The sequence below is a fragment of the Balaenoptera musculus genome, chromosome 3 (genome assembly GCF_009873245.2).
Source record: "Balaenoptera musculus isolate JJ_BM4_2016_0621 chromosome 3, mBalMus1.pri.v3, whole genome shotgun sequence".
Lineage (NCBI taxonomy): Eukaryota > Metazoa > Chordata > Mammalia > Artiodactyla > Balaenopteridae > Balaenoptera > Balaenoptera musculus.
Window position 1 is genome coordinate 164,290,359 of NC_045787.1, and position 24,460 is coordinate 164,314,818.

Below are 24,460 nucleotides of genomic sequence, written 5' to 3' on the forward strand. Positions count from 1 at the left end.
TGAGGGGGCTTTCTCTAGTTGCGGTGAGTGGGGGGTTACTCTTCGTTGCGGTGCACGTGCTTCTCATTGCGGTGGCTTGTCTTGTTGCAGAGCATGGGCTCTAGGCGTGCGGGCTTCAGTAGTTGTGTCACATGGGCTCAGTAGTTGTGGCTTGCGGGCTCTTGAGCGCAGGCTCAGTAGTTGTGGTGCACGGGCTTAGTTGCTCCACGGCATGTGGGATCTTCCTGGACCAGGGCTCCAACCCATGTCTCCTGCATTGGCAGGTGGATTCTTAACCACTGCGCCACCAGGGAAGTCCCTGGAGTGGACATTTTTTGAGAACTTACTTTCTCCTTAAACCTCATAGCCTCCCGTGACTTGGGTTCACCGTGTGCCCACTTTCCAGACTCTATGTTTGTAGAGATTTGGGAAACCGAGTGTGTCAGACACGAAGGGGGTAGTCATTTATTCCTCAGGCATTTATCGTGCACCTACTGTGGGCAAGACACTGTTCTACATGCTCTATGTACACTCACGGAAGTCTCACAGCTGAAGTAAGGATTACCACCCATTGTACAAATGAGGAAACCGAGGCCCCGAGAGGATGAGCAACTTACCCCGGGTCAGGCAGGTGAACCATGAGGATGGGTAATGCTCTTAAGTCTATGGTAAACAATCTCTTATGAAGCAAAAAATCAACAGAATTGAATTAAAGCCTGGATCAGGGATGCAGGTGAGACCTAATTTAGAAAGTTCTAGAACACTGGTGTCCATTTGGGGTGGCATATTCCACCGCTGTCCCAGGCTCTCAGGGAACCTCCACTGGTTCTGTTCAGCTCTCTCTTGGCTGGGGGTGAGTTCCCCCCATTCACATCTTCATCCGTATACCAGGTATCCACATCCCTACCCCCATCCTAGGGGCTCCCAGGTGTCCAGGATGGGGGATATCCAAAGGTGAGGGGCTGCAGAGGCTTTATTCTCACCTTTCTCTCCAGTCTGGGCTCCTTCCTCAGTGCCAGTGTCTGTCCCCCGAGTGGTAATCTTTACCAGGTAGGTGCATCCAAGCCTCTTTGCAGCACACTCAGGCCTGCAGAGGTCTCTTGAGTTTCTTTTCTTTCCTTTTTTATTTTATTTTTTTTAGCAGTAAGCAGAACTTATTTATTTATTTATTTAGGCCACACTGCAAGGCTTCTGGGATCTTAGTTTCTGACTAGGGATCGAACCCGTTCCTCCTGCAGTGGAAGTGGTTAGCGTCCTAACAACTGGACCGTCAGGGAATTCCCTTGAGTTTCTATTTTGACTTGGAGGTGGGTCCAGGAAGGGAAAACTGCCCTTGGGTACCAATGAGCAGCAGAGGAGGCAGGAAAACAACTAGCGTGGGGTCCTTTGGGATATAGCCTTGCCACCCGGTGAACTAATGGATGGAGTAAAAAATGGATGCTGAGTGAATGAGTGATAGCAGGAATTCATATCTCATGCACCTGATCCCTCCACCCCACCCCAGTCCAGGTCCCCCAAAAGAAGAATGATAAGCATTTGCTCAATAATTAATAATGAAATAAATAAAATAAATTTGAGCACCTACTGCATGGCTGGCTTTGTTGCTGGGGACACAGCAGTGAACAGGATGGAAACCCCTCCCCTCATGGAGTGGATATTTACTGTAGCCGCATTCACCTGGACTCTCTCTTTGAATCCTCTCAGCAATCTAATGACCCATTGACCCATTTTGCAGGTGAAAAAATCGCAGAATGAAGTGTCCTGCCCAATACTGTACACCTAGGAAACTGAGGCACAGAGAGGTTAAGTGACTTGCTCAGGGTCACACAGCAGGTAAAGAGATGGAACTGAGCTTCTGAATCCAGGTTTGAGAGGGAGCCCAAATTAGCAGATACAAACCATTATATATAAAATAGATAAACAACGAGGTCCTGCTGTATAGCACAGGGAACTACAGTCAGTATCCTGTGATAAACCGTAATGAAAAAAATATGAAAAAGTATATATATATATATATATATATATATATATATATATATATATATAATCACTTTGCTATATACCAGAAACTAACACAACATTGTAAATCAACTGTACTTCAATTAAAAAACAAAACAGGGCTTCCCTGGTGGCGCAGTGGTTGAGAATCTGCCTGCCAATGCAGGGGACAAGGGTTCGAGCCCTGGTTCTGGGTTCGAGCCCTGGTTCTGGGAGGATCCCACATGCCGCGGAGCAACTAGGCCCGTGAGCCACAACTACTGAGCCTGCGCGTCTGGAGCCTGTGCTCTGCAACGAGAGGCCGCGATAGTGAGAGGCCCGCGCATCGCGATGAAGAGTGGACCCCGCTTGCCACAACTAGAGAAAGCCCTAGCACAGAAACGAAGACCCAACACAGCCAAACATAAATAAATAAATAAATAAATTTAAAAAACAAAAAAACAAAACAAAGAGGGAGCCCAAGGAGGGTAGGAGGTCGGGAGAGTAGCTATGGGCTCCCCCCAGGTCTGCTGGCAGCTGTCAGTGGTCAAGTCGAACCTCTCGAACTTGACCACGAGAGGGCGCCAGCGAACCTCCGGCCAGACGCAGAGAAGCGCTCGGCCTCCTCCCGCAGGAATGTCAGTGGAGGAGGGAGGGGACTTTGGCCTCTAGCCTAGAGCAGCTGCTGCTGCCGCTCACATTCCGCCCGCCTTCCCCTCCCTGGGACGCCCGGTTTGCAGCGAGGCCGGGGCGGGCGGGGCGGCCTTGCAGGGATGTGTGCCCTCTGTTTTCTCCCCCTCCTCCTGGGCTTCCAGCCCGAGGCTTCCCCGGGAAAAGCTGGGCAGGACCCAGGGGTCAAGGAATAACACCCATAGCGACATAACAACGAATGTCTGTCATTGATGGTACACCTACTAAGTTCCTGCACTTACTGGGACTTTCTCTCCACCAACTCTTCCATTCTACGGATGAGGAAACAGGCTCAGAGAGGTACAGTTGATCGCTCTGGTAGGAGGTGTCAGGAGCTTCTTAGCGTGGACGGTATGCCGGGATGTGCCCAGTTTGGTCAATTCCAGTCCCAGCCACGGCTCCTTGGGTCATTTCTTGGTTTCCTCAGGGCTTCAAGAACTGGCTTTGCTTCCAGATCCCTAAGGGAATCGCATGCCTCCTCTGCTGGTCAAAGGAGGTTTCTGAAGGCAGTGAGAGTTTTCAAGAGAAGCTTATTGCTAAGAGGGGAGAAAGAATAATTTAGCAATCATGTTTGGGGTTGATTACTGGGTCTGAAAGCACCATGGAATTTCAATGATATGTGTCCCCACAGAGCTCACAGCCGGGCCAGGGAGAACTACCCATAAATAAGAAGCTGCAAGGGCCCAGAGGAGCCTGCTATCTCATCTAGCCTGGGGAGTCAAGGAAGGCTTCCCGAAGGAAGTGGTATTTAGGCTGAGACCAAAAAAGTTTCAGTAAATTAAGAATAATTGGATGGGACTTCCCTGTTGGCGCAGTGGTTAAGAATCTGCCTGCCAATGCAGGGGACATGGGTTTGAGCCCTGGCCCGGGAAGATCCCACATGCCGCGGAGCAACTAAGCCCATGTGCCACAACTACTGAGCCTGCACTCTAGAGCCCGCAGGCCACAACTACTGAAGCCCACGTGCCTAGAGCCTGTGCTCCGCAACAAGAGAAGCCACACAATGAGAAACCCACACACTGCAACAAAGAGTAGCCCCCGCTCACCGCAACTAGAGAAAGCCCGCACACAGCAACGAAGACCCAGCACAGCCAAAAATAAAATAAATAAAATTAAATTAAAAAAAAAAAAGCAGGTTCAGGGGATAGAGAGGGGGCCTCTCTGAGGAGGTGACATTTGAGTCCCTATATGAGTTGAAGGAGGGAGACATGTGGATATCTGGGAAAATTATTCTGGGCAGAGGGAAGAGCAAGTGCAAAGGCCCTGAGGTGGAAGTGTGTGTGGAGCGTTTAAGAAACAGCAAGGAGGTCCGTGTTCTGGGAATGGAGTGACTGATAGGGAGAGAGTGGGATATAATCTGAGCTGAATATTCAGGAATCAGATCGTGTAGGAGGCCACATCGCTGTGGATCTGAATCTAAGTTAGAGAGAGAACCAGTGGAGAGTTTTGAAAAGGGGAGTGACATTTTCTTTCTGTGTTAAAAAATTAGTCTGGGGATGTCCTTTGTTCCTATGACTCGAAGTCCAAAAGTAACAACGACGACAAAGATGAATAATTCCACAGCATAAAAATAAGACCAAATACCACCACAGAAAAGTTTAAAAAAAAACTGAGAAAAGGTATCTGCACTTCCTACTATAGACCCCTTGATGTTCATAATATGTAAAGAGTTTCTAAGAATTAATAATAAAATATAAACAATCCCATAGGGAAAAAAATTGAGCAAAAGTTGTAGTCAGGATGTCCACAAAAAATAAAACACAAATATTCTTTAATGCACTAAAAGACACTGGGCCTCACTCATGATAAGAGCAATGCAAGTTAAAATAAGAGGAATGTGAGATACTAATTTTTATGCATTAGATCAGCAAAACTTTGGAAGATCGATAACGCCCAGTATGGTGAGGCTGTGGGGAAGTAAGCATGTTAACATGTGGACATCAGTCCTCCCCAGTAGAGGTGAAATTGGTGATGTTCATAAAAATTACAAATGCTTAGTTTCTTTGGCCAATTAATCCCATGACAGAAATGCTTGCACACGTGTGAAACGATGTATAAACACAAGGCTATTCATTGCAGTCATTTCTATCATAGCCAAAGTTTGAAGAGAGCCCAAAGATTCATCACTACAGGATCAGTTGCATAAATTATTGTCCATCTACACAGTGGAATATATTGCAGCTGAACCAAAGAATGAGGAAGTCTTCTCGGGCTGATGTGAGAAACTCCTAAGACGTATTATTCAAGGAAAGAACCAAAGTTCACACTTATGTGTATAGTATGTTGCTTTTTGTGAAAAAGTTTAAAAAAAGTGAATATTCATGTTTTTCCACTAAAATACTCCATATTTACTTTTTTTTTTTTAATTTTATTTATTTATTTATTTATTTATTTATGGCTGTGTTGGATCTTCGTTTCTGTGCAAGGGCTTTCTCCAGTTGCGGCAAGCGGGGGACACTCTTCATCACGGTGCGCGGGCCTCTCATCATCGTGGCCTCTCCTGTTGCGGAGCACAGACTCCAGACGCGCAGGCTCAGTAATTGTGGCTCACGGGCCTAGTTGCTCTGCGGCATGTGGGATCCTCCCGGACCAGGGCTCGAACCCATGTCCCCTGCATTGGCAGGCAGACTCTCAACCACTGCGCCACCAGGGAAGCCCCCATATTTACTTTTAAAGTTGTGATAAAATATACACAACACAAAATTTACCATTTTGACCGTTTTTGAGTGTACAGTTCCGTGGCATTAAGTACATTCATATTGTTGTGCCACCATCACCACCATCCATCTCCAGAACTCTTTTTATCTTCCCAAGCTAAAATTCTGTCCCCATTAAACACTAACTCCCCATTCCCCCTTCCCAGCCTCTTTGAACCACTATTTTACTTTCTGTCTATGAATTTGCATACTCTAGGTACCTAATATAAATGGAATCACACAATATATCTGTCCTTTTATATCTGGCTTATATCGCTAGGCATAATGTCTTCAAAGTTCATCCATGTTGTAGCACATGTCAGAATTTCCTTCCTTTTTAAGGCTGACTACTATTCCTTTGTGTCTATATACCACAGTTTATCCATTCATCAGGTTTTTTTCCCCTTTGTATAATCAGAAAGAAAACCTGGATAAATAACTCATGCAAGTTATAACAGGCAGTGGTGGGGGATCAGGAATTGGGCAGTTGAGGAAAGATGAGGGTAAGAGAATTGTTTAAAAAATATTTCTTCATATATATTTTTTATTTTTAAAAGCACTGTGAATGTTTTACCTCTTTGAAAGATTTTTTTAAATTAATTAATTAATTTATTTATGGCTGTGTTGGGTCTTCGTTTCTGTGCAAGGGCCTTCCCTAGTTGTGGCAAGCGTGGGCCACTCCTCATCGTGGTGCACGGGCCTCTCACTATCGCGGCCTCTCTTGTTGCGGAGCACAGGCTCCAGACGCGCAGGCTCAGTAATTGTGGCTCACGGGCCCAGTTGCTCCGCGGCATGTGGGATCTTCCCAGACCAGGGCTCGAACCCGTGTCCCCTGCGTTGGCAGGCAGACTCTCAACCACTGCGCCACCAGGGAAGCCCAAAACATATTTTTATATCTATATGCAGGGAGGAAAACGCAGAAGAGGAGGAGGCTGGTGCAATATTCCAGGTGAGAAATCATGGTGGTTGGAGTAGGTTAGGGGCCAAGAAGGTGTTTTGAAGTGGTTGGTTCTGAATATACTTTGCAGGTCAGGTGAACAGGATCTCCTGGTAGATTAGCTGTGAGATGTGAAAGAGAGAAAATAGAGACGACGCCAAGATTTTTGGCTTGAGCAGCTAGGATGTAAAGATGAGGTGGTGGGGGCATGAGTGTAGAAATAAAGAGTCAAGGGTTAGCTTGTTATTATCACCTTCTGAGCTTTGGCCAGTCTCTGCTGGTCACCAATAGCATCCACCTGGAATTTAATAACAGCATCCCTCCCCGCACTGCATTTGTTTTTATAGTTGCCATCTGGATTGATGATCATTCTTCCTTATATGCAACAGAAACTGACTCAGTGTGATTTAAGCTGCAAAGGAATTTCTTGGGTAGATCCTGAGGGCTCATGGAATCACCAGCCTTGGAAGATTGAAAGGGACAAAGTGGCAGCGCAGGGCAGCAGCTAAGATCACAGCTTAAATCATCCCCCTGAAACCAACCAGAGGCTCTGGCTTTTGCTGCCAACACTGGCAATGCCACGCTCCTGTCCCTTCTGCTACCTCTCTTCTTCCTGATCCCTTCTGTGGGCGGCCAACTCTCAATTCTAAATCCTGTGCACCTGCAGAGTGGAATCAGGATCACATGCTCACCCTCTAGCTGCAAGAGAAGCTGGGAGAGAAGGTCTGGTGTTTTCTTGCACCAAGAGTCTATACGTAGGGGGTTTGGAATACTGTACGCGCCACCTGCAAATAAGTATCGAGTTCAGCTTCACTCATGGTGGGTATGATGGCTTTTTCTTCTTGGTAAGGAGATAAATGTGTCTTTTAAAATAAATTATTTAAAGGAATTTTAAAAACATTTTTCAAATTTAATCTTTATTTTTTATTGGAGTATAGTTGATGTACAATGTTGTGTTAGTTTCAGGTGTATAACAAAGTGATTCAGTTATACATATACATATATCTATTCCTTTTCAGATACTTTTCCCATATAGGTTATTATAGAATATTGAGTTCTAAAGGATTTTTTTTTTTTAAAGCAAGAGAATGCTGGACATAAAATTCAGGACAGTGGAGACCTTTGGGGTGAGGCAGACAGTGAATATCGATAATGTTCTAATGGTAGAGTCTGATGGTGGGCTAGTGTGTATGCATTTTGCTCCTCTGCTTTGTCAAGTGCATATGTTACATCAGTCAGCATCTTGGATGGAAAGAGACAGCACACTCACAGTGAGTAATTTGGGAAGCGATGAGGACAGGAACGATGGTTAAGGGAAGGGTCGGGGGTAAGGAGCCGTGACGCCCTGCTGGCGACCGTGGGGTCCCATCACCATCTTTAGCTGAAAGGGGCAAAAGGAGGGGGTGGTCCTCAGAAACTTGAGCTGGGGTTGAGATAGAGGGATGCTGCGAATCCACAGTGACCTGCATGGAAGGAGCTTGAGGGACAAACGCCGTGGCCTTTCCCCTCCCACTGGCAGAACCCAACATAACCGGAAGCCAAAGGTGGTGGAAATTGATTGATGTAATCCTGGGGTGAGCCTCCTGGGTAAAGACCTCTTGCACATGTGCATTTCATCTATTCTTTTAAAAAATTAATTTAATTTAAAAATTGACACAGGGAGCTCTACTCAATACTCTGTAATGACCTATATGGGAACAGAATCTAAAAAAGAGTGGATATATGTATATGCATAACTGAATCACTTTGCTGCACACCTGAAACTAACACAACGTTGTAAATCAACTATACTCCAATAAAAATTAATTAAAAAATCAATATTCAGGTCATGTGAAATAAAATTACTGGGATAGACTCCAAAAAAATAAAAAATAAAAATTGAGATGTCATTCATATACCATAAAATTTGCCCTGTTTAAATGCACAATTCAGTGGGTTTTTTTTTTTTTTTTTTAGAAGGAGAACCTGGGGTGTTTTTTTGTTTGTTTGTTTATTTATTTATTTATTTTAGCCGTGTTGGGTCTTCGTTTCTGTGCGAGGGCTTTCTCTAGTTGCGGCGAGCGGGGGCCACTCTTCATCGCGGTGCGCGGGCCTCTCACTATCGTGGCCTCTCCTGTTGCGGAGCACAGGCTCCAGACGCGCATGCTCAGTAGTTGTGGCTCACGGGCCTAGTTGCTCCGCGGCATGTGGGATCTTCCCAGACCAGGGCTCGAACCCCTGTCCCCTGCATTGGCAGGCGGACTCTCAACCACTGCGCCACCAGGGAAGCCCAATTCAGTGGTTTTTGGTGGATTCATAAACTTGTGCAACCATCACCACTCTCTACTTTCACATATTCTTTTTCAGGTATTCCAACATTGCTTCAAAAGTCCAGTATGGGAGAGGGGAAGGGTGGAGTTGATTTGAAAAAATATTAAATTGCCCCCATTATCTCTGCAATGACTCAAAGAGACCTCTTCTGAGGGTCCCCGACTCAGTTTCCCTTTTCCTAGAAAAGATCACGAGAGACCCCTAAAGAGCAGCATAGACTGAGTTGGACAGCCCCAGACTCGATTCCTGCCCCTTCCCCTCTGCCCCTGGCAAATGGGGACGTTCTGAGTGGCTTCATCTCATAAAACTGCAGAGCAAACATTAATTAAACACTTTGCCCAGAGCTTGGCATTCCAAGGTTTGAACACAAACCACAACAAAAACTGCAAGTGAAATGAAACGGTCCAGAGGACTTTCGTTTCAGCACTGTTATAGCTAACCCTGCTTGGCAGAAGATGACATCAGGGGAGTCACTTGCCCAGGGCCACCCACTGAACGAGATGAAGAGCCAGCATTTATGCCCAGAGTCCATCCACTTCCGAATTCTCAAGAGGAGGGCCAAGAAATTTGGGGACACTGTCTCTGGGGTTTAGATGAGACCCCTATTGATTTAAATTTTTTAAAATTGGGCTAAAATACACATGACACAAAATTTACCATCTTCACCATTTTTAAGTGTACAGTTCATTAGTGATAAGTACCTTCACGTTGTTGTGTAACTGTCACCACCATCCATCTCCAAGAACTCTTTATCTTGCAAAATTGATACTCTGCCCCCATTCAACACTAACTCCCTGTTCCTCCCTCTCCCAGCCCCTGACACCCACCATTCTACTTTGCCTCTATGAATTTGACTCCTCTAGGGACATCATATAAGTGGAATCATACAGTATGTGTCCTTTTTGTGTCTGGCCTCCTTTGCTCAGCATAATGTCCTCAAAGTTCATGCATGTTGTAGCATGTGTCAGAATCTCCTTCCTTTTTAAGGCTGAATAAATATTCCATTGTATGGGTGGATCACATTTTGTTTATCCAGTAACCTGCTGATGGACATTTGGGTTGCTTCCACCTTTTGCCTATTGTGGACAAGGCTGCTCTGAACATGGGTATACAAGTATCTCTTCAAGACCCTGTTTTCAATTCTTTCAGGTAATACCCAGGAATGGAATTGCTGAGTCATGTGATAATTCTATTTCACTGTTTGAGGAACTGCCATACTGTTTTCCATAGTGGCTGGACCGTTTTACATTCTCACCAACAGTACACAGGGTTCCAATTTCTCTACATTCTTGTGAACACTTGTTATTTTCTGGGCAATTTGTTTTTTGATGTAGCCATGCTAATAGGTGTGAGATAGACCCTATTGCTTTTTAATTTTTTATTTAGATGTAAGAAATTGAACTTTATTAAATACAGTGATTGCTAGTGGTTACAAATATATATTTTGTGAAAAAGTATACATACATTGCCGGTGTATGCACGAACAGATTTTACTGATGGAGTATGTGACCAGAAAAGTCTGGAGACCCCTTAGTCAAACCAGCTTTGGCTGTGTGTATATGTGGGGAGGAGGGATGGGGATGTTTGGATCATCCCAGAATCCACAGACCGAAGATAACGAAGTCCAGAGGTTGACTGAGGCAGTCTGTCTCATCCTTCAAGGTCCAGCAAAAATGCCCCCTTCTCCAGGAAGCCTCCCTTGCCTTCCCAGACACAACTCCAGCTCTCTGATCTGGGGTCCTCAGCCCAGGGTTCCAGAGTCCCAGGGTCCCCTCCTTCTGCCCCAGCCCTGACCACAGAGGGGTCTGTGTCTAGAGGCTGAGGGCTCTCTGGGGTCCCAGCAATGCCCAGGCACAGAATGGGTCAAGCAGAGTTTGCTGAATGAATGAATGAGTGAAGAGTCTGTATGGCCTGGGATGGATGTGAACCAAAGAGGCTTGGCTGTTCAGGGGTGAGGAGGGTTGGGTGAGGCTCTGCTCACTGGGGCCACACTGGGGTACGGAAGCAGCTGCAGGCCAGACATTGAAGGCCAAGGTTGAGGAGGCGTGGCCAGCGGAAGAGTAGGCGATGGGAGGTTTGCACATACAGGCTGCCGGAGGGGTCCATGGCTTTGAGGGCGATCAGGGGAGTGTAGCGGGTGTTGGTCTGTCTGCGCAAGGGTGGTCTGGCTGAGCCGATGACCTTGACAATTACCTGTGGGGTAGAGCCCTGAGCTTTGGGACCCAAGGAGAGGGAGGTTCTGTCGGGAGGGGCCCCCTCACATACCTGAGCCATGTCCTGGGGCTCTGGGCCCCCCACTCACCTTGGCCACATCCTGCGGGCTCTGTCCCACAGAGTGAAAGAGCTCCCTGGAGGCTGGGAGGTACAAATTCCGAAAGTAGTTCAGGGTGTCAGCGTCAGTGCCTGGGAACTCGGCTGTGGAAACCTGCTCCAGGAGCTTCCCTTCAAATTCGGTGGCCACCGGGCCCGGCTCCACCAGGGAGATGCTGGGAACAGGGGTAGGGGGAGAGGGTCTTGAGCCCCAACACGCTCGCTGCCCCATTTTGCCCATTACCGTCCATCTTTCCTCTTCACTCCCCTGCTTCTCCCATCATTGTTTCATGCCTCCTTGCTCCCCCATCTCCTCGCTACTCCCCTCCCCTTGTCTGTCCCATCACTGCCTTCATTCCCCTGTCACTGTCCAAGTGCCCGCCTCACAAGATGTTGAACTGCAGCAGCTGGACAGCCAGACTCTCGAAGAATCCCTCCATGGCGAACTTGGAGGCCGCATAGACTTCATTGAACACGACACCTGAGAGGATTACAGGAAGGTGGGCTCTTTGGGGGTCTGGGTGATGGGCTTTGTGGGTCCAGAGGGATGGGGTCTTGGGAGACAGAGCAAAGAGGATTTAGGGATCAGAGCATATCTGGGGCCTACCTGATGGGTGTATGTGATGGGAGCATATGGGGTCAGGATGAGGTTGTCTTGGGGTGCCAGGTCCCACCTTTTCCTGGCAGTGTTCCATCCACCCTCAGCCCAGGGAAGTCTCCTATTTCCCTCTATCCTCTAAACCCTTGGGCCACTTGGGCATGGGATGCCCAGGTTCCCCAAGGGCAAGCGCCATTCACCAAGGTCTTTATTGGTCCCTGTTGAGCAGTGAATGTGTCCCCCTCCCTTCCAAGGTCAGGAGGTTCAGCTGGAAGAGGGGCTGAAGGGATGGGGCTGAGTAAATGCAGCTTTTCCATGACAGGGTAACAAGTAGGGTGGATTCCTTAGGGGACTGCTGGGGAGGGGGGCAGATCCGAGGAAATTTCCAGGGAAAGGAAGGGAGTCTAGAGAGGTTCAAGGAGGAAGGGACCGGGAGAAAGGATGGCAAGTAGATGGCCTCCATAGTAGGCCCATAGCAGACATCATTAGTCGATCTCTGCTCTTTTTCCTGCAGAACCTCAGGGTCCCAAATCTAGACATCTCTGGAACCTGGTGGGAGGTGTTTGGGCAAGAAGGAGTCTCAGGAGGAGTGCTGATGGTTCCTTTGAGTTTTGTGGGATGGTTGGAAGGAATTTTTGGAGGTTTCCAGAAGTGGGGTTGATAATGGATGTGGATGGCCTTTGGCAGCATCTATACCACCCCTGTCTATTCCTGTACCATGGTAGACATAGTTAATCTATCCCAGAACTTTTTCCTCCTGAGCTGCAGAATGCTTCTCAATGCAGGCATATTTAGGGAATATGAGCTAAAACCTAGTTGCCATCCTTCCAACCAGGGGAGGGTCAGACGCTGGGAGAATTCCCAAGGGTGCATCCCCAGGGCTCACCTTGCAGCCCCATGACACTGCTGACCACCACGATGTGGCCCTGTCGTCTCCTCTTCATGCCAGGAAGTACAGCTTTGACCAGACGGACGGCCCCGAAAAAGTTGGTATCAAAGACGTTCTGCATGGCAGCTAGGCTGAGCCCCTCCAAGGGCCCCACCAGGCCCACTCCAGCATTATTCACTAAGGGGGTAGGGCTGAGGGTTACTTTGAAGTCCCCCAACCCTTCTAGTGTCACTCCCCCAGGGACACTCCCTAAATTATCCCACCCCTCCCCCACTCCAAGTTCAGGACTAGTCCAAGGTATCTTGGGCGGACAAATGTGTAGCATTGATAATCTTTAAATATAGTTCAGCATTTGCTATAGGGGACTCTGAGCCCTGGCTGGGGAAGAGGGCTGCTGAGAACAGCCTCCACTTTAATGCATGAGCAATTCAGCTCTGACCCCAAATTGCATCAAAACAGCCACACCCTCCTTAGAAGACCGTTTAGGGACCATGAGTTGCTTCTTCATCATGCTCCTTTCCCACAATGACTCATCAAATTAATTTTCCCAACCACATATGGTTTTCTCCATGTGTGAGAATTTCTATTCGATAAAATCCACCCTATCCCCAGGTCTCAGTATATTTCTTGTATCTCTAATAAACTGAATGGTATCCTGGGCTCTTAGCCAACTGATCTACCCCTTCTGTCCAGGGTCAGAGGTTATTAGGGAAACAAGAGAGCTAGTGCCCAGACACTGGAAAGAACTTGCTGTGATAAGGATCTATGCTTGGGCCAGGGAGGGGGCGAGTGACCCCAGGGGATGCTCAGACTCACCCAACACGTCCACTTCCCCTCCCTGGATGCAGCTGAGACACTGGGCCACTGACTCATCACTGCACACATCCAGCTGGGCCACGGTGAGGGTCTGACCCAGAGCCTCCCCAGCAGCTGCCTCCAGTGTCCCCTTCTTTCCCAGGTCCTTCATGGTGGCCACCACTAGGGACAGAGAACAGAGTTGGAGCAGGCACTAGGTTCCTTTACCCTGTGTGTGGACTTACATGTTCCTGTGATATTTTGCACGAGTAATCACAGAGGAATGGAGACCCACAGATTTATACACCTACATTTGCCATACAACCACAAATGAATACTTGTGTACAGATACTTGTATATACTTCCATCCATCCATCCACTCATCTAGCAAACATTTATTGAGCATCTACTACACCCTATGCACTATTCTAGGTGCTGAGGCTATTGCATGAAATAAGATAAAGTCCCTGCCTTCATGGAATTCAAAACCAGTAGGTAAGATGATAAAATAAATACAGAACAGATGGCTTGAGAAAAGAAATGCATGCACACCTAAAGTCAACATATGTGCAAATATGCACATGCAAGTATGAATAGCCCCATTTACATCATCAACATAGGTTCCAATTTATTGAACACCTACTATATGCCAGATAATATGCTAAACACATTTATAAACACTAACTCTAATCCTTACAAGAATCCTATGATTAGGTCATTGACTTATTTTCCAAAGATGGCCTCAACATCTTTTATCACACATGCTCTTCTAGAACCTAGCTGCTCACCCATCAGCCCATGAAATCTGATTCCTCTCCCCTTGAATCTTGTGGCTAGTTGGGACTCAATAGACTATGGTAAAGGTAACACTGTGTGGCTTTTGAGATGAGGATGGAAAAGATGTTGCAGTTTCTGCTTTGCTTGCTGGAATACTCACTATAGGCTTCAGCCACCCTATAGCAGCCCAGCTGTCCTGAGGCCACCATGCTGGGAAGAAGCCCAAGCTAGCCCAGATAGAAAGACCACATGCAGGAGCCCTGAGATTACTGGAAGAGAGAGAGGTGCCTGCCCAGACCTGACATGTTCCAGTCTCCTCTGTGAGCCTTTGACCCTGAGCCCGAAGTGCCCAGCTGAGCCCTTCCAAATGCATGACCTTTGTAAGCCATGAGAGATAGATGATTGCAGCTGTTTTACGCCATACATTTTGGGGTGATTTGCTTTTAGCAATAGTAATCAGAACACGTAGGTAATATTATTATCCCCATTAACACACTGAGGCTCAACACAGTGAAGTTTCTTGCCTGGTCCACCCCTAGCAAGTGTGAGAACTGGGATTTCAACCTGGGTTTGTCTGAGTGCTGAGCTCATGCACCTGTACACATGTTTGCACCCCTCCTCCCCAATGCCTGCACCCACAATCACAGACACATTTGCATGTTGTCTGTGAGCGCATGTAAGTTTGGGCAAGGACCTTTGGCAGTCGGTGCCTCAGTTTCATCATTTCTAAGATGGAGCAAATGATAGTGTCCACCTTATCGAGGTGATGTGGGGATTAAATGACTTTCTATATGCAAAACACTTAGATGGAAGCCTGGCACATTGCAAGCAGTCAATAAGCATCATCTTTCAGCAGTGTTAGACACTCATCTGCCAGCCCACAGGGACACACACTGCACAATTACCTCTCTGCACACTGGTACCCAGACTGTCACACCCAAAGCTGTGCATGTCTCTAAGACAGAGGGCAGAGGGCTGGGAGAAGCAACTCTGCCAACTGGGGCAATGCCCTCACCCCTGCATCCTCCTCTTAAGTAACGGCCCTTTGCTTACTTCGACTCCAGTGTGCTCTGGGTCAGAGGTTCCCATGGGTGGGGTGCAGATTGGGGCCATTGATTCCAGAGTGGCACGGGGCCAAGTCTCTAGACCTAGAGCCCTCTCCTCCTTAAACCCTCAAGGTCAGGGTCACTTAAGAGGCTTATCTTGGAGCGTTAATCTGGGGAGGAGTGGGGGTGGGGACTCTTAGGGAATGACTAAGTGAAACCTCAGAGAAGCCCTCCCCAGCCAGCCCTTCTAAAAACAAATATCACCCACACCCACCCCACTTGCTTTATTTTGCTTCTGACCACTTATCTGCACCAGCCACATAATACAATTTAAAAATCTGTTTGTTGTTTGTTCTCCCTCGCCTCCCCCACTACATCACTACCTAGAACAGAGATTTTTGTCTATTTTGTTCGCAGCTGTGTTTCTAGCACCTAGAATCTAGCACCCAATAGGTGCATTAGAAATATTCTTTGGATGAGGGGATGATTCACAGGCAGAGGTGGGAAGCGGGCCTCCGTGTGTCCTGGGTCCTCCCCAAGCCCACAAATGCAGTCGAAGTCATGGACCAGTGGAAATAGTGCTGGGAGAGCTGAGGGTCTTGGGAGGCCATGCCCATCCCTGTCCTCCCCAGCCTCAGCCTGGTCCCCTTACCCTGGTAGCGCTGCCTGGGGTCACGAGCCAGTTGCACTGCGAGCTCCAGGCCAATCCCCGAGGAGCATCCTGAGATCAGTACAGTCCGGGCTGCGTCGGCCATGTTGATCCCTTCCTGGACGCGTGACCTCTGCTGGCCAGCACCTGACTCCCGCCACCCATCATCTATCTGCTCATCTGTCCCCTCCTAAGCACCCCCCACCTGACTCCCTGCAGGATGAAGGGGGCCCTGGGAGCCCCCAATTATGAACTGACTTTGGGCAGGCAGCTGGGGGGAATCCCTTAACTTCAATATAGTCCCTTCCTTTTATCTGTCGAAAATTTCCTCTCGCTGCTACACTCAAAACTGGGGGGCTTTTGTTATGATGATAAATTATCCAGGGCTGGGGGGAGTTTCAGGGAGTGCGGGGAATAAGTGGAGGTGTTCTCTTGCTGTCTCTACTCTGGGCAAAGAATCTGTGATTGGAGAGAGGTGACCAAGAGTGTGGTCCCAGAAGGGTCCGTTCAAAGAGAATGGGCAGAAATGTCAGAACGTGGGATTAGACTCTAGGAAGAACTTCCCAACAGAGCAAGGCAGGGCAGGAACTTTATGAGTCTTTTAGCTAGAAAAGTCTTAGTCTCTGATGTCCCTGGAGAGGGAGGAGGAGCAGCTTGGGGAGATCCCCTCTCCTCCCCCCTACTCAGGGCCCCCCTCTCCCCCTCAGGCCAGATGGGGCCCCACCCCCTCCTCCCTAAGGACACAGAGTCTCTTTGTCTGAGGAGCCAGAGGCTGGGAGGGAGACACTGCCGGCTTCTCCCTCTTGGCCTTGGGGCGGGGGGAGTGGGCAGTTCAGGGCCCGGGATATGCCCCTTGGGTTCCTCCTTGCGGAATCTCCTTCAGATCCTGCATGTCTGTGCTTGTTCAATTGCACAGACAGCTCCACCTGACCTGACCCGCCGGGGGCTCCTCACATGGGGGTGGGGGGGGTCCCAGTGGGGTGGGGGTGGGGGTTCTGCCTCACCCCAGGAATGGCAGGGGTCCACCCCTCCCTGTGGCAGCGCCCTGCTTAGGGTGGGGCCATGCTCCCTGATTTAATGGGCCATGTGTGAGGATGGAGCTGGGGCATCCATCTGGGGCCTGAGTCAGGGAGAAGAGGGCTGGGGATGGAGGTGGGAGCCTTTATTTGAAGACTAAGAGTTTGGGGGTTGAAAGAACTGTGAGAACTGTGTTTGGGAATCTGTGGTGAGGGTTTGGGGGTGGGGCTAGGAACCCCATTTTGGAATCTGGGGTGAAGTTTGAGGTGGGGTGAAGATCCCTTATTTAGGGACCTGCAGGGAAAGTATGGAGTGAGGTCGGTACCTCTTATTGTGGGACCAGGCAGGTGGGTGAGAATTTGGCATCAGAATTTGGGGGCCTGGCTGAGACAGAAAGGATCTGGTATAAAGCTGTACCCCTTAATTCCAGGGCCTGGATGGAGGCTGAAGGTTTGAATGGGACTAAGATCTCCTTTGATGGGGCCTGTTAGGAGAAAAGGGTTTGGGCTAAGGCTGGGACCCTGGATTCTAAGGGTGGGTGGGAGTGACCCTCCTCCGACCCTGTGGGGTGAGGCAAGAAGGGCCCAGCTCCCGGCCCAGGGCTCCACCCCTAGCTGGGCAATCAGAGCTCAGCGCAAACTTTCCCAATTCCACCCACCAGCTGTCAGCTACCCCCCCTTCCGCGAGCTCCGCCTGGCCCGGAGCTGGAGCGCAGGGCGAGGCCAGGGCGGGGTCTCGGGCAGTCTCCTGTGGATCCCGAGTGGAGCCGGCCGCCGCGAGAGTGCCCCGAGCCCGTGGAGTCGCCGCGCCCCGCAGCCGCCCCGGCTGGTCCCCCCGCCTTGAGTGTGGGTCCCGCGGGAATGGGGAGTCGCCGGGGCCTGGGCCAGCCGCGGGCCGGCCTCTGCCTGCTCCTGGTGTCTCTGCAGCTTCTCCCCCGGACGCAGGCCGGTGAGCCGGGAGGGAGAAAATAGGACCCGGAGTGCAGGATCCATCGAGGTCCCCAAAGACGGCGTGGAGTCGGGAGTCGGGGGCGTGCATGGGGGCCGTGCACGTTGCGCGTGGCTACGGTGTGGTATTGGGGGGCGAGTGTCTGACTCTGGGCGGTTTGTGAGTGTGACAGCTTGGCTGGGGGTGGGGGGAGTCGGGGAAACGTGTGACCCTGTTTCCTGGTGGGTGCGTGGGAATGAATGCAATTTATAGGTATACATGTGTGTAACAATGTGCATGCGGCCACTTGGAGTGAAACTCTGTGCGTGCTGGGTGTGGGAGGTGACGATGATTGTATGCATCTGGGTGATGGGATGGCCCCTGGGCGAGTATGTGATTGAGTTGTGGGTAGGGGAGTGTGTGTCTGTGTGTGGGGCTGATTTTGAGAATAACCGTGTGTGTGTTATGCGTGTGATTGTGTGTCTCTGGGTGACCCTCTGAGGGCTGTGGTTGTGGGCTGGGAGGCCAAATATTTGCCCATGAGGATGATTCTCAGGGGGATGGTGAGCGGAGACTAGTAGGGGAGAGGGTTGATCTGGGATTCAGAGCTCCCTTTGCGTCTCGCCAGAGAGCTTCACCTTATTCCCCCTCTTTCTCCTCTGCCCCTAATTAGCGCGCGCCCACCTCCTTTCCCCCCCATCTCTGCCCCCCTGCCCCCTCCCCGCGCTCCCCTGAGCCGGGATCAGCACCATGGACAGGGCCTCGGGAGGGCCTTGGTGAGGGGCGAGGCGGGGCGGGGCGCGGGGCGGGGCGGGGCAGAGCACGGGCGGGGTCGGGGGGAGTGGAAGTTGCTCCCCCAAGCTAAGCGAGCCTCGGGTGTTTTTTCTGAGGAATTTCTCAGGGGCCCCCCCAGGGGTCCCGGGGGCCGCCGGACGGGTGAGTCAGCGCTGACGCACGCCCAGCTGCACGAATCTGGCTGGACGCCGCGCCCCGCCCCGCAGGGTTCTGGGTCGGGGGCGCCCCGGGGTTCGGGAAGGTCGTGGTCCCTCAAGTGGTGATTGAGGGGGGCTTCCCTGGTCTGAGATACCCCAGGTCAGGCCCTCCCCGTAATCCCTCCCTAAGGTGAACTCAGGACCCCAACACACCCACCCCCACTTTCTCACTTTCTCCTTTTCCCTGCAGTCCAGAGAGGTAGCGCGGCTACGGTGTGGTGTGTGTTTACGCGGATAATCCCAAAGTGGCCTATGCCCCACTCCCACGGTCACACATCCACACGGTCGTGCGATCTCAGGCATGCACTCAGAATGTAAGGCCCCTGGGACACGAAGAATGTTAAACACCTGGTGCCCAGGCCAAGGCAACCCCATCAGCCACCCGCCACACGGTCACAGCTTTTGTCACCCACCTACACTTTCAAACTCTCACACATGCTTCCACTGGCATCCATGCAACGCAGTCGACGTTCTCAACCAGTCACCCACTCGCTGACTTGGCCACACTCTCGCTATAACCACACTCCTCCATCTCGAGTCTGAGCTATTACTGTCACAGACTCCCCTTCATCACCTGCAGGACCTCGAGCTCACTGCCAGGACCCCAGGACAAGTCAAAGAACTGCACCTAATCCCTCCATCATAGGCCAAACACTCACAGACATTGACACGCCACAAAGCACACGCTCAGCTAGTCCCCGGTCCATACAGAGTCACACACGTGCTTGCACAGTCTCACGCATGTACACAATCGCACACGTACCTATTTGCACAGACACTCACACCTAGGCTCTCCTACTCATCTGAGAGGGTCCCAGCCATGTCCCAGCCTGGTCCCTGCCTGCCTTCTTCCACATCCTAGACCCCACCTAGCCTCTCCCTGGGGTCCTGACCAGCACAGGGGAGAATCTGTGGGGGAAGGGCGAGCCGGTTACTTGACAGACTGCCGCCCCCCCTGGCCCTGCAGGCAGGACTCAATGCCTCTTGTGTGTCTCCTTGTCACAAAGCCAGCCATGGAAAGAAAAGGCAGTTGGTTTCTGAAAGGTCCTTACAGAAGGAACACAGATTGAAGCAGGAGACATTTGGGTTAGATGCTGGGAAAGACTTTTAAAATGTTAATGAGCAGTTGGTCAAAGAGAGACCCCTTCCCACAGCATAGAAAGTGGAGTCTGGGTGAAAGGAGAGCCTGGGAGAGCCACACGGGGTGGAATCATGGATCTCAGCCCTCCCCTGGGCCCCCGCCCGGAGAGGGGGCAGCTGGGATGGTCATTCCATGGGGGAGTGACCCTTGTGGTCAGCAGAGCCTGGGAGCCCAGATTTTAGCCCCAGGGGGATGTAACCCAAATACCTCTTAATAACAGCCCAGCCACAGAACAGGCAATTAGAGATGGGGCCGGTGGAGGCAGCAGGGTTAGGGGGGTGGGTGCTGAGGGAGAGAGAGAGAGAGATGGAGGGAGTAATCCACACACAGAGATATATAGAGAGAGGCACAGAGATAGAGGTATGCAGAGAGAAACAGATGTGAGACCGAGGGAAATACCAAGAGGCAGAGACAGAGAGCTAGAGAGTGAGAGAGAGCTGGGAAGTAAGAGAGGGAGGGAGAGAGAAAGACTGATTCAGAGTTGGACACAGAAAGTGGGACAGAGAGAAGGCAGGGAGGGGGAGAGAAGAAAAAAAGCAGAAGGAGGTTCGGGGCAAGAGAGAGCTGAGGTTGGAACAGGGCTCTGGAGAGTTTGGAGAATGAGGGGTCTGACCCAGGAGGAGCTGGGATGGGGGAACCCTCATCCAAACCCCTGTCTCCCACAAGTCTGGCCCCCCACCCTGGATCCCAATGGTGAAGTCAGTAGAGCCGCCCCCGGGGTGAGGTCATGGCAGAATCTGGCTCCTGCCAAGAGGCTGGGTCAGGGGGTCAGTGGGACAGTCTGCTGGGGGGAGGGGAGATCAGGCAGGAGTCTGGGGCTCAGGGGAAGACCCCGCCCACCCTTGCCCAAGCCATGTGGTTCCACTTAACACTGGCCAGGCTGCACCGGGTGGGGCTGGTAGGACGGCCTGGGTTAGGATCTGACTGGACCAGTCCCTTCCTTTGTTGGGATGAGAGGGAGGGGGTCAGGAGGTTATCAGAGAGAGGTGATCAGAGGATAAGGTCAGAGAGGGTGATAAAATGGGGAGGTCCATAGGTCAGATGGAAGAAACTGCAATAGGAAGAGGGAAGAGGTCAGGTGGTAGTCAGGGGGAGGTGGTCAGGGTCAGGCAGAGGAAGGTCAGAGGGGGTGGCCAGAAGAAATCAGTGGGGATCAGAGAAAGAATGGTCAGAGGGAGGAAATGCAAAGGGGTAGTGGTCAGAGGGAGGAGGTCATGGGTGATGAAGGTCAAGGAGGAGGTCAGAGGGAAGCAGTCAGGGGAGGTGGTGGTCAGAGGGAGGTCATGGGTGATGGTGGTCAAGGAGGAGGTCAGAGGGAGGAGAGCCCAGGGAAGAGGTGGGGAGAACACATGCAAGGAGCCCCTCCTCTCTAAGCGGGTTTCCCCTGGCAAGGGGGCTTCAGGCCTGGGAAGCAGCCCCAGGGAGCTGGTGCGGGGGAGTGTGGAGAGGGGGACAGTTTGGCTCTGGGGCTCAGGCCAGGAAGCTTTGATTCATCCCAGAACTAGGTCAGCTTTTTTTTTTTTCTCACCAAAAACCAAGGGAAAAAAACAGGAGTCAACAGGCTGATGAGGCTGGAACAGCTGTGGAGTGGTGAAGGGGGGTGGTCCCAGGCCTGCTGCTTCCCCCTGAGCCACAGACAGAGCCGGGGCGGGGGGGGGGGGGGGGGGCTGAGTCCCCCAAACCCGAGCCACTCACGCAGAGTGCTGGGCTTGTTGTAACTGCCCCGCACCCTGGCTTCTTTCCGTAGCAGACCCTGTGGATGTGCTGAAGGCCCTGGGCATGCGGGGGGGCCAGGCTGGGCTCCCCGAGGGTCCCGGCCTCTGCCCCCAGAGGGTCCCGCAGGGCGACCGGGCATTCGGGGTGGGCAAGGCCAGCGCGCTAGGTGTCCCCACGTGGGAGCTCTTTCAAGGTGAGTCAGGGTGAGAGGGGCTGTGGTTCATCCCGGGAGCATGGGTCACAGTCGGGCCGTCTGAGCTGCCCCTTTCCCTCTGCCCTCCCAGCTGGGCACTTTCCCGAGAACTTCTCCGTGCTGATCACTCTGCGGGGCCGGCCAGCCAACCACTCTGTCCTTCTATCCGTCTACAATGAGGGCGGTGTCCGGCAGCTGGGCCTGGCGTTGGGGCCGGCTCTGGACCTCCTAGGTGACTCCTTCAGCCCCCTCCCCCAGCAGGTCAACCTCACGGATGGCAGGTGAATATGGGGGGGGGGGAGTGGGAGTCCCAGGAGAGGTGAGATGAGAGCACGCCCCCACTGAGACTGTCCCCTTGCAGGTGGCACCGTGTGGCGGTCAGTGTGGATGGTGGGACGGTGACCCTGGTGGCTGACTGTGAACCTCAGCCCCCCGTATTGAGCCAGGGACCTCGACTCATCAGCACAGCTGGACTTACGGTGCTGGGGACCCAGGACCTCGGGGAGGAGACTTTTGAGGTAGCGCTTCAGTGATGGGGGAAACTGAGGCAGAAGGCAGGAGGGAGATTTGTCCACAGCCTGAATCTGGAGAAGAGAACGGAGAAGGGAACTATCCAGCTTCAACTTAGAGCCAGGAAGCTGAGGAAGGGAGCGCCAGGCATCCTGGTGCATCTTTGTGGCGTGCGCCTGTGAGACTGTAAAGCCGTGAATTGATCATTTGCGATGGTGCATACTTGGCTCATGGTGGGAGGATAAGGTTGTGACGTGTGGCGGCGCTGTTGCTTGTGATGGTGTGTGATGCCAGCAAGGCATGGAGTCGTGTGGCTCTGTGACAGACGTGTTTTCGATGCGGTGGTTGTTATGTGTGCCACGACAGTCCAGGGACCTCATCATCTTGTTTCCCTCCTTATAGTACCTTGAAGGGCACCTGGCACACAGTAGGTGTCACCATGTGCCGCGAGCGAAGGAACAAATGTGCCTCTGATGGGACAGATGTTGTGGGGTGTGGCTTGTGGTTGTGGTTTGGTGTCACCCTGATAGAATCTTCCTCCTCTCAGTTTTTTGGGGCAGAGGGATTTCTGGGGCTATGGTGGGGCTAACCCCTCCCTATACTTAGCATGCTTTGGGTGGAAAAACAGCAGACCTTGATGCTTGGAATGGGGGTCGGAGTCAGCCTGCAGACCCCTTCCCCGACCCCCGTTCTCTCCCCAGGGAGATATTCAGGAGCTGCTGATAAGCTCAGACCCTCAGGCTGCCTTCCGAGCCTGTGAGCAGTACCTTCCTGGCTGTGACGACCTGGCTCCTACAGCCACAGGGGTGAGTAAGGGGCTTGTCCTGAGGTCGCTGGCTGAGTCATCCCTGGCTCCAGGTCTCAGGAATGAATGAATTCTGCGCCCTATCCAGGGGGCTGAGTGACCCCTCCCCTTAAACTCTTCTTAGGCATGAATGACCTTGACTTCAGGTCACATAACTGACCCTTGGCCCCTCATCATATGATTTACCTTGACCCCAGGTCCCAGGGCTGAGTGAGCCCTGGCTTTAAAACATAGGACCAATGGACCATGTGCCAGCATGACCCCAGGTGATCTGAGTGATGGGGCCTCCACTCAGGGAATCTGGACCCGACTGGAGTCCTCTTCCCAGGTACCCCAGGGGGAGCCAGAAACCCCTCCCCCTCGGCGGAAGGGGAAGGGAAAAGGGAAGAAGAAAGGGCGAGGTCGTAAGGGGAAGGGCAGGAAGAAGAAGAACAAGGAAATTTTGGCCCTGAGTCCACCTCCTCCTGTCTCCCTGGAGAACCAGGTAAGGGGTCTGCGATCTCTCCCCTCTGTTCTTTGACCGCCCTGCTTCTGACCTCTGATCCCCACTGATCCCTTGTGCCTCGTCCAAGGTCTCTGCCTCTTGTCTTCAATAACTGACCTTTGACTTCTCGCAGCTGACCGATCACGGTCGGGGGGTCTGGTCCTGTCTTAGGTACTCTTTCATATCTCCCTCCCAACTTCCAGTTCTGCGCGGGGACTAGAGAGAGGGGGCACACCCAGTTGAGTACCTTATTATTAGGGGGCTCTTGATGAGGACTACTGTTTAAGGGGAGCCACTAGCTGGGGTGAATGATGGGTTCGTTAGTTAGCATGTCATTGTTTGGGGTTGACTGGTTGGGGTCATGGGTGAGGGTTATTCATTGGAGGTCGCTAACTGGGGGGACACTATTTGGCCTCCCTGATAGAGATTGCTGGTTGGGGGGATCATTGTAGAGAGAGATACTGACTGAGGTTGATGTTTGGGGGTTTCCTAGTTGGAGGTCACTGTTAGAGGTCATTGATGGAGGCCGCCGTTGGTGTTATTGGTGTCTGTAGTTTAGGGTTAATGGTGTGGGGCTCATTGCTGAGGATCGCTAGTTGGGCAAGTCACCAGCGGGGGACCACTGATTAGAAGGCACTAGTGGAGTCACCAGTTAGGGTCACTAGTTGGGGGAGTGTCTTTCAGGGGATCATGGATGAGATAGTTAGTTTGGGAGTCCCTGATGGGTAATTAGTTGGGAAGTCATTGATGGGTCACTGGTTAGTGGAATTACTGTTTGGGGGTCGTTGATCGGGGAGCGCTAGTTGAGCTCACTCATGGATGTTCATTGTTGGAGGATCACTGGTGAGGAGGAATGATTGGTTGGGGTCACTGGTAGGACTTATTGGGGGTCACTAGTTAGTACTTATTGTGGGGGGGGTCATTTGTTGGGGAGGTCACTGGATAGGAGAGTAACTGGTTGTAGTCATTGATGGGGGTCATTAATTGGGGGGCCACTGATGGGTCACTGGTTATAGAAATAA

The 24,460-nt window shown here is 51.4% G+C and overlaps 2 protein-coding genes across 8 annotated transcripts in view; one reads left to right on the plus strand and one right to left on the minus strand.

The window, feature by feature from the left end:
• Window positions 1-10,566: 10,566 nt before the first annotated feature.
• RDH8 (retinol dehydrogenase 8) lies at window positions 10,567-15,759 on the minus strand. The gene is made up of 6 exons (XM_036845578.1): window positions 15,657-15,759; window positions 13,203-13,364; window positions 12,384-12,563; window positions 11,287-11,380; window positions 10,892-11,075; window positions 10,567-10,782 (listed from the first exon to the last, which is right to left on the minus strand). Exons 1-6 carry the CDS (start codon window positions 15,757-15,759, stop codon window positions 10,567-10,569), a joined length of 939 nt encoding a protein of 312 aa, XP_036701473.1.
• Window positions 15,760-17,417: 1,658 nt separating this feature from the next.
• COL5A3 (collagen type V alpha 3 chain) overlaps window positions 17,418-24,460 on the plus strand; it is a 38,036-nt gene continuing 30,993 nt past the window's right edge. For 4 of the 7 annotated variants that reach the window (XM_036848395.1, XM_036848390.1, XM_036848394.1 and 1 more), the window contains exons 1-6: window positions 17,433-17,618; window positions 21,478-21,639; window positions 21,731-21,920; window positions 22,001-22,157; window positions 22,851-22,955; window positions 23,283-23,438. In XM_036848395.1, coding sequence (XP_036704290.1) covers window positions 17,531-17,618; window positions 21,478-21,639; window positions 21,731-21,920; window positions 22,001-22,157; window positions 22,851-22,955; window positions 23,283-23,438 — 858 coding nt within the window. In that variant the 5' untranslated portion in view covers window positions 17,433-17,530. Of the gene's footprint in view, window positions 17,619-21,299; window positions 21,321-21,477; window positions 21,640-21,730; window positions 21,921-22,000; window positions 22,158-22,850; window positions 22,956-23,282; window positions 23,439-24,460 lie in introns of those variants that run through there. The other 3 variants (XM_036848396.1, XM_036848391.1, XM_036848397.1) reach the window with 2 other exon arrangements.